This window comes from Silene latifolia, chromosome 10 (genome assembly GCF_048544455.1).
Source record: "Silene latifolia isolate original U9 population chromosome 10, ASM4854445v1, whole genome shotgun sequence".
In the NCBI taxonomy this organism is placed as follows: Eukaryota; Viridiplantae; Streptophyta; class Magnoliopsida; order Caryophyllales; family Caryophyllaceae; genus Silene; species Silene latifolia.
The window spans coordinates 4,370,071-4,380,372 of NC_133535.1; the positions used below are offsets into that span (position 1 = coordinate 4,370,071).

Sequence of the window (10,302 nt, forward strand, 5' to 3'; positions counted from 1 at the left end):
CGAACAGGTTGATTCCTGAAATCGAACAGGTTGATTCCTGAAATGAGCTCGGACGCGTGATTGAAAAACAGGGAGAAAAAGAAACAGGGTCCGGTACGACTGAAATTGAAGTGTTTTCTACCACGTGTGCAAGGTCGCTTTAGGAGTTATCCTATTCAATTCCTGCACCAAATAACAAATATTAAACCAATTTCAACGAGTATCCGATTTAAGTCCAAATATGGTTTATCGCACACCGACAGCCTTAAATGTCCTCTGTTGCTCCTCAAATGTCCTCTTGTTTCAAACAGCTACTTTTTATCTGAAGTTTAAGACAGGCATATGTGACTATTTTATGGTTATAATGTAATCACAATAGTACAGTCAGTGCTACAGCTTAGGTAACTTATTTGTCAATAGTGATCACATTCGGCCGTAAAATAGTTACATAATTCCTGAAGCAAGACCAACTTGTAGGCATGATATATACAATCTGCCTACTATAACCTGTTGAATTTAACTTCAGACGATCATTTAGGAATTAGGATGAGAATCCTGGAACAAATGCTCACAATTATGACAACAGACCTTCCAATACTCCCTATGTTCCCTTAGCATAACCAGAGTTTATCATCCATTAATAACGAACCCGCTTCGTTGAATAAATACACTACAACAGTAACACAGCAATGTAGGAGTACAATAGTAACAATACACCAGCTTAAACCATGGGTAGCAGTTACTGTTGATTACATTACATACATAATATATCCCAGTCCGGATTACGAATCATAGCAATTACTGAAAGTCCCTAAATTCTTTATGGCGAATTAAATAAAACAGCTTACACCATAGATTCACTGCAGAAGAAACTGCAGGAATATGTATTTACAGTGGAAATAGTCCGATAAATTAGATAGGAAATATAGCGGTCCTAAGTTTGGACAGTGGTGAAAGAAGCAACTGTCGAAACCATGGAGTCGACACCACAGACATTACGGCCTCTACAGATTTTGTAATAACCTTTCTCTCCCCAGTTTACGCCCCATGAATTCTTGATGATCCAATATGGCTTTTCCTTCAACCTAATGATAGAATACCCGGCTGATCCATACCCGACCAACAGTACACCATGGTCTAAACGCCTTGTGCAGATGTATGGGCAAGAAACGCCACCAATGTATGTCTGCATGAACGCTGCATTTATAGCAACTGTATCGAGCAAAACGAGGATATTAGATATACATTTGAATCCCGACTGCTAATTCATGACAGGTAGACAAGTATCCAAATCGGCCCCAACCTAAACCCTAAAGACTAGCCCTGTCCAAACACTCGACCGGTGAACACCGACAAGAACCTGAGATGCAATACCAGGCACTAGCGGACCATGCACCTAAGATGACCTAGAGCTGGCAAAAGCTGACCTGACCCGAGGAACCCGACCTGCCCAAAACCCGACCCGATACAACTCGAAAATTGACTGAACCGGCCCGATAACCGATGGCAGCCTTATTTTTTCCAACCTGAACCTGACCTGACCATCAACCCGATAGATGACCCGATAATGAACTAGCTTAATAATGATTTAAATAACACCAAATTGATTCATCTTAATTATTTCACTTAAAACTACAATTAATACACCTATCCATTACTTAAACATAAAATTACCACCATCTAAAAGTAAATATATAAGATAAATATATGATGATAACCTGACCCGATACTGACCCGCTAATGACCCGGCCCAACTTGCCACCCATTGATGACCCGACACAAAGATGACCCGCAATGAACCGAACCGACTCAAACCCATTACTGACCTGACATAACCCAAACCCGACATGACCTGCCCCGCTTTGACCCGACCCGATTGCCACCTCTAAGATGACCCAACCCAACCCCAATGACTTCGTCAGATCTACGGAAAGCTGTTCTACTACTAACATGTGATAAGATTTCGGGTTTCAACTTGGAATTCTAAACTTCAACAATACTCTAAAATCCTGACGACTATAGGACACTCTTGCCCAAGGTGTGGCCCTAGTTCACATAACAGACAGAAATCAAAGATATTCATATCAGAGAGCAGTCTCATACTTGCAAGAGGACCGTTTTTCACCAAATTGGCAGCGATCTGATCTTCGTTGGTGGATACAACACTAAAGTTGGAGACACTGGCAGCAATCTTGCTTTTGTCAAACTGGCAGGTACCGTCTTTGCCTGTGTAAGGGTAGTCTTCCTCACGCTGAACACCACCGGCCTTAAGAATGTACTCGAAAGCATTGTTCATCAGGCCTCCGTTGCATCCGGCATCACATGAATTGTATTCTTCAGGATCACACTGCATATTATAATGAAATTATCCTATCAGAAAGGCAATCAAACGTAACCCACGTCATCCCTTTATCATACTACGCCAATACCATACTATCAAGCAGGGGGATCAACAGTCGAAAATGCTTTGCTTGATCAACATAATTCAAAATGTCGGCCCTTTCTTCAGCTTATGACACCTAAGTTGATTTAACTAAAATTACTTGCTTAACATTTTCAAGTTAGGAATACATGAAAAGATTACATCAAACATTGGATAGAACAATTTTTCGGTAATGCCGGACACAATTTTACGCTTTTCAATGAATTTTCAATTTGAAACCTCTAGCTCAATCCGTGCCTACAATATTTCCCAAGTCCTACTATAGGATCGTCTTATCTCAATGTCAACAAGCCATATTAATTTGTAGACGAGCACCAAATCGATCAAACGAGCCTACTACTCAACGTACGTCTTTTCAAATGAATGAGAGTAAAAGTAAACATGAGGGAAGTGAAACGAGAAGTCGAGAATACACAAAATCAGGAGAAAGAAGAGACCTCATGGTCACAATCAACCAGTTGTTGCTCACTGAGACTAACAAGTTCGCCAGTAGCGAGATAATGAGCTCCTTCCAATGCGCCTGTGGTACTGAAAGACCAGCATGATCCACATGACCCCTGTTTCATTCATTGTGTTCTCACAGTCAATATCAAGTCATACTAATTCCACAAGCTACTTAATCAGAGAATCATACACCTGCCCTCAATCAAACTTTTACATTAGAGAATCAATCAAACATTCATTTACACAAATTCTCATTTGTGATGGGCATATCCGTCGCAAGCTTGCGACGGGTCAAGTAATATCCATGTGGGATAGATAAGAGAAAAGAAGAATACCTAGGGAGTAGCAATCTGTTTTGTCTTATCTTTTCACATGAGTAGTACTTGACCCGTCGCAAGCTTGTGACGGATATTCCCGTCACAAGAAAGACTTGTTGATTCATTTATTCAATTAAACTTGTGTTTAGTAAACTAAAAGGCCATTATCAATCAATGAATTACCAAGACTAATCTCAACAATCATAATCAACTTTTAGGTGGGTAGCTATTCAAACATTTGAAGGCTTGTGACGTGATTATGACTTTCTTGGACAAAAAAATAACACGACACTAGTATTACTGATATTTCAATCTCATTAAATGTTTACCAAGTATACTACGACACGTTTCATGCTTACAAGTTAACCGTACCAATTATATTTGTGAATCTAGCAAGTAAGTCTCTCTAAATAGAGTTATAAGTGTAAAACGAATCCAAAAACATATCTCCACAACTAACTAAGAAGGTACTAACAGGGTGTATGAGTTACTTTAACCTGCCTACAAGTTACAAACGTCTCAAATAAGAATATCTATCATGAATTAGCGCGATTCACATGTATATTACTCTATATATTCATATATGATCATCTCTGAATAAAAAAAATCCTCTAACTTTAAAAAAAAAAACAGAAAAAGAACTCAAAACACACACAATTAATCTATGAATTTCTTGTAAAAGCGTCGTATGTGAAGATATTGTAACCTAAAACATACTCCGTACTAATAAGTAACAAAAAATTTTGTACTCCCACACTTCCTAACCAGTAACGACTATGTGACTATGTGAGAGGTCTAAAAATAACATTATCATGAAATCGTCTCATATAATAATTATGAACTAGTTTTAATCAATCGACTGATAAGGAAACATGTTGAAAAAGCACAAAGTTAACCTCATTTATTACAGTAATATGTAACGATCACTCCTATCTCACAATTCACAAGTTTAAAACCATCTTAAACAAGACTAACTCATCGAATTATAAGTAAATAAAGGTGAATAAATAACCTGATTTTTAACAGGAGTAACAGCGCCATGATCACGCCAATCAAAATCCTCAGGCAAATCCTTAGTAGGCAAAGTAGGAGCTTTCTCAGCATCAGAAGGAATCCTCAATTTCTTCTTCTTACCATCTTTAAACCCTAAATACTTCTCCTTAAACTCTTTCGCCGTCAAATCCGAGAATTTCGTCACACCGTGCACCGCCGACGGATCAATCTCCTGGTTTCGCTTCGCTCGCCGAAGATTCGCCTTAAAGATTTTCAGACGATGATCGTGTTCTTCTTTTGAACCGTATTGCTTGTCGAATTTCGCCTTGAATAGGGAGAAATGATGGTCCGCGTTCAGGAGGAGATCGTCAATGGAATTCGTGTCGGTGTCGACGACTTGCCGGATTATGGCGTCATCATTGCCGGCGGAGGTGACGTCATCGACGGCGATGATGACGTAGGAGAGAGAAAGGAGGAGGAAGGTAAGAGAGAGAAATGAGGCGGAAGCCATGGGAGGGGAGGTGTGTGTGATTGGAGGAGTGAAGTGGGTTGTTATTTATTGGTTGAGAGGGCCCTAGAAGTTTGGGGGGATAAGCTATAGGATTGTGACACGTGTCAAGTGAGAATAATTTTGAACCTTTGATTTATTAAAAATATCTTTTTGTTTTGATTTTTTAAATTTATGCTGCTAGTCTTGCTTAAGGTGGCATTGTCCGTCTTATAGTTTAAACAGGTTAAATATTAATGTATTCTGCTTTTGTCAGCTTAAAATGAATAGTGTCTAACAAACCGTCTAAAACATTTTTTTTTTTTTAGTTTCTAGTGAGATGAATTGAAATTTGGATAATGTTGATTGACAAAACGTCAAAGGTTTGTACTTAGCCCATTTGTTTAACCTGATTCCTTTCTACTTTTCAATCTTTCTTGTTCACACGGGAGCAGATAATGAAGTAAAGTTGAGGTGTTGAAGTTTTGGTGAGCTTGTTGTAGGTAGAGATAGAGGTGGGTTGTGTACTTGTGTCGTATCTTGCGTCATGGTGTTAGAAGGAGAAAATGGCATGGCTCTATTGCCCCGGCACATGAAGGTGGGCTTTTTATCGTGTTGGAAAAATGAAAATGGTAGTCGAGGCACGGCCAACAGCCCATGGCGGTCGTGTATTGCTTGTGCGTGTCCAAACAATTCCTCCACATCAACCTTGTTTCTTTGTATTTTTGGCCATAGTCTTCCTTTTTAATCTTCAGCTCAGGCACGATCCATGACCCATAGCATGTCCTACCGCGTTGGGCCGTGCCAATCCTGTGTTGTGGTAAAACAGGCCCTGAGCCATGCTGGGATGTGCTAATCTAACGGCCGCATACCAACTTTGATCTCTAATTGTTGGATCAAATGAGGTTAAACTATTTAGTACGAGTAAGTTCTAAAATAATATTTGGATTCTAATTGACATGCTTATATCTAATATTTGGATGTGCTAATCTATTTTTTCTTCACGATAGATTGACTAAGGATGTTCATTCGGTGATCTAGACCAAAGATCGAATCGAATATTTAGTCCGGACCAAACCAGACCTTTTTTACATCCTTTTATATAATTTTATTCATGATCCTTTTATTTCTGAGTTAATGGTCTAACATGCTTCATCATATATTCATAGGACCATAATACTTCATACGGAGTATTTAGATGATTAATTGCAACTTCTTGCAACTTGCAAGTAGAGGAATGCAAGCTACTGCATATAAAGTTAGCAACGTAACAAGGACATAAACCGTAAACTTATTAATCACGATTCCTAAAAAATATCTCGATTTATCCACAAAAGTCCTTAGCATTATTGTCAAATTGGTCCATTGTAGTGTAGGAGAGTGACATCGGAAACTCCCAAATGCGTCCAGGATTCGTCTTCATTTGCTCATCGTCTAATTACCATCACTTTTGTTTGTTTCTATTGACTTTTTACGATATATATTCCCTCCAGCACAGTCATTCATTTACGAATACATTTATGTATGAAGTTGTTTAACATGTGTAATTAACCTATACTTCCTAAGCAAATTATTTTCTTATTTTTTTAGGGGTTGTTTAGTTGATTAAAAAACTTAATTTTTCTAGGAAAATAAAATTCATGGGAATTAAGTTCCCTCATCCAATTCGGGTGAATTTCAAAAAAAGTGTTTGGTTGCTCATATAGGAATTAAATTCCACAGGAATTTCCAATGGCGAGTAGGTAAACAACTTCCCACATCATATAGGCATTGAAAGTTAATGGAAAGTTCTAATTCCTACATTTTCTGAAATTTGTGGCAACCAAACAACCCATGTTTTTCAAAATCATGAGATTTTTCAATACCTATTTTTTCTAAGTGACAACCAAATGACTCCTTATATTATTTTACACAGTTCACTTCACAAGTAAATGTAGATAAATCATCGAAACAGAGCAAATACTTTCTATTCAATAATAAATAAATAAATAAATAAAAATTGCTCCAAGTTCGATCTCTCTTTGGACTCTTTCAAGTACAAGTCAGATAAGAGCCATCAGCAACAAAATGACTATCTCAAAAGTGAATGTTTCATTACTACAAGCAAAGAATCATGATAGTGCAAAGACTTTTTCTCAACCATTCACATCTTTTTCTTATCTTCAATCTTTCATGTTCATGAATTTGTTGGTAATCAGTTTTTTAAAGTAAGGATATCATAAATTTTTTTCTCATTATTTCTCGTATTTATTGTTTCACAAAAACTTAAAATTACTACCCTAAAGATTCAATTCCTACTGAGTCAAAAATTCATTATTTTGCATTATGATTGAAGAACTTAAATTTAACACAAAAACTTCGGAGAGACGGTCTCTCAATAGCGTTATTGAGATATCTCTCACATGATAGGATGAAGAATCCACTCAATTTATTTTTTCTCTATTATGTCTCCCACTAAATTAGTGGGAGATAGTCTCTCATGAGACCTACTGTAAATTTAAATGACTTGCTAAAGAGGTTGTCCCCTTCTTTCTTTCGTGAAGTAGTGGTCCTTCAATGTAGTTATCGACGCAAATTCTATAAGTCATACGAAAACAACCTTTATATATTGCGAACACAAGAGTAAAGCCCCCTTACTCCAGATTTTATTGTTGCTATTAAGACAATTTTTTTTTTTTTGGCAACGATAAAGAAAGGTTCCTTACATAGTGCGTAGCCGACTCTCGGAGTCAGACTTTATTATTACATAATCTGAAACAGAAATTAAACTAACAATGGGGTTAGCAAAAAGAAAAGGCTTCTTGAGAGGACGATCTGAGTTTGCCAAATGAGCGAAATTTTCTTTTCTCTTCTTTGTCAATTGGGCTTCAGGAGAGTACCTGCAACAAGACACACTTACGCCTCGAAGACGTAGAGATTTACGGGAGAAAGACCTACTTGTAGAGCAAGTAGATACATTGTGTCTCGGAGATTCATCCCCCTGGCTATAATTAATAATTCTCTTAGTTTCATTCACTTGGCGATTAGAAGGACACCTGCAAAATATACCTGAGGGGTACCTGCTACTAAGACATTAGGATAATGTTATTTTTCATATTGTCCTATGTGTCGTGCCACACTCGATGAATGTTTCACAAATTGTTTAATAAGAGCATCTTATGAATGGACTAGCCTAGTATCAATAACGCACATAAATTGGTTAATAAAGTTGTCAACAAATATTTTATTTTGAAAACTTATATATTTAAATATCATATTCATAATAAGATAACAAATTATTTAAATAAACTAAAATATAAATAAAACAAAAAGCTATATTTGGATTATTATTCTATTGGATCAGTCCTCTTATATAGGATGGTCCCATAGAATTAACTATTTTTTAATGTTTTAACCAAGCCCAACATGACAACATCAACTATTGGTGATTAAGATCTTGTCCACGTTTCAATCAAGCCCAACATGACAACACAGCTATTAAAGAGCAATTAAAGGACCAAGTAAAGTTTTGGCCCAAAAAAAAAGGACCAAGTAAAGACGGCCCAAAAAAGAACATGATAAGCTTCACACTAGCCCGTCAATTTGGGATGATCTAATTCGGAATTTCCAAGAGAGGTATGGAAAGGAATCGTAATGTAATCGATTCATGTAAAAGAAAATGTTTTCGATCTATAACTTTGATTCAAGCAGTTTATATACTTACAGATGGTTGACTAATCCCGCAGTTTCATACTCCCTCCAATTCACCATATTCTTTCCTATTTCCTAAAACGGTTATTCGGGTTTTCTTCCCCTTTCTATTTTTGGTAACTTTTTACTCTTATTTTATTCATATCTCTCTCATATTACCCCACTCCACCCCACCCAACTCTTTTAATCCTATTTTATTCCTTACTTTAATATTTGTGACCCACAATTCATTATTTAACTCTTAATTATTCATTCCTCTCTCCTATCACCAAACCCCACCTAACTTTTTATCAATATAATACTCCATTTCTTAATCCTTGTGCCCAAACTAAAGAGGAAGAAAATAGAGGATTGGAGGGAGTATAATCTTTTTTTATATTAAGGGCAATAGCATTCTTGTAGTTTCATATAATCTTTTTATGTTGGCACATAAACACACATCACCGCACATAAAGTTACTATCTTCTTTTTTCTCCTCAATAGTAAAAATTTCATACTTTCTTTATGACCCACCTTATCTCTCCATTTCTTTCCTGATGTAAAACTGGATTCTTAATTTAGAAACCAATTTCATATAATGAGCTCCTAATTTTATAACTCAATGCATGGTTGAGTAAGTCAAACTCTTTATATTTTACTATTGCTAGTACGATATTGTTGTGTAAAATGAATACACAATCACATAAACTAAGAAAATGGCTGTCACTTATCAAACCTATTTTACATAATTTTTTGTAATCAGATGCACAATCTATTGTGCATAAATCTTCGTCTGATAAAAACGTCGTAGGACGCAACTAATGTTTTTTTAAAAAGCTTTGTTGCGTCTCCATACAAAGATGAAGTTGCGTGAGTGCATGAGCAATTGACAAAGACAAATCATACGAAGAAGTAAAAAAACAACCACAGAACCTTGACTAAAATTAACCACTAATCAAGTGCAAATGTTGAACAAATGACATGCATACAATACCTTGACTTACCTACGCTTTAGCAATTGCTAGCTCAAGAGAATAGACCAAAAATGCAGATATTTAGCGCACTTAGTAAACTTGTCTCCCACTAATTTAGCACATTAGATAACAGCATGCTCTATTATTACTCTTAAAATGCATGCTGGAAATTTAAGGTATGATCGAGGAATCTTTTTTATCAACTTCGTTATAATAACAAGACCATTTTTAACGAATATTCCAATTTTTCGTCCAAAATTTGGATGGATTTCCTGGTGTAATCAACCATAACATTAACTGGTAACTAATTTGATAGTGAAAGGTATCGACTACGACTAGTGTGAGAGTTTGAGTGGGAGTGTTTGCCACTTCTTCTTAGGTGGGCGAATAAAAAGAAAATGACTTGTATAAAACGGTTTTATATAAGGATTACTCGTAGTATAAAATCGATGGTTTAGAAACTTAAATATACATTTTAAAATAACTACTTATATTACTTTTTCTTTATTGGTTTTACATATAAAAGTAAAATGGTTTTACATGAGACTTTCTCATCTCTAATAGAGAAACTGGCTAACATTTAATTCCGGTCCGGTCAACGGTCCACCATTTTTTAAGATTCCGGTTTTCGACCCGGTCTATTTTTTTATTTTTATTTTATTTTTTTCCTTAATTTATTGATTAAAAATACATTGAAGGTCTTCTTAATCCGGTCCAACCGGCCCAATTCGGTCCAACCGGTCTTGATTTATGGACCTGAATTTTAAAAAGTGGGTATGTAAAAATAATTCCGGTCTAACCGATCCGGTCTAGTCTTGGACCGGAATTTTTCCGGTTCCGGTTTGAGATTTTTGGCGATTCCGGTTCCGGTCCGATTTCGGAACGGTGCCCAACCCTACCCACAACACGTATTATTGATATAGCACGTTATATTGGCCTGGCTCAATTTGCCATAATATTACAATCTCTCGTACAGTACATTTTAACACTACTATA

The 10,302-nt window shown here is 36.5% G+C and overlaps 1 protein-coding gene across 1 annotated transcript; it reads right to left on the minus strand.

Annotated features, from left to right (window-relative positions):
• Positions 1-671: 671 nt before the first annotated feature.
• On the minus strand, positions 672-4,732 carry LOC141604776 (cysteine protease RD19A-like). Its single transcript, XM_074423267.1, has 4 exons — positions 4,196-4,732; positions 2,860-2,979; positions 2,083-2,326; positions 672-1,191 (listed from the first exon to the last, which is right to left on the minus strand). Exons 1-4 carry the CDS (start codon positions 4,685-4,687, stop codon positions 914-916), a joined length of 1,134 nt encoding a protein of 377 aa, XP_074279368.1. The 5' UTR covers positions 4,688-4,732; the 3' UTR covers positions 672-913.
• Between the last annotated feature and the right edge of the window lie 5,570 nt (positions 4,733-10,302).

Coding starts and splice junctions, on each gene's coding strand:
- LOC141604776 (XM_074423267.1), bottom strand. CDS start 4,687: ATGGCTTCCGCCTCATTTCTCTCTCTTACCTTCCTCCTCCTTTCTCTC. Junction 2,980..4,195: donor TTACTCCTGTTAAAAATCAG/GTTATTTATTCA, acceptor TGAATGAAACAG/GGGTCATGTGGATCATGCTG. Junction 2,327..2,859: donor TGGTTGATTGTGACCATGAG/GTCTCTTCTTTC, acceptor TATAATATGCAG/TGTGATCCTGAAGAATACAA.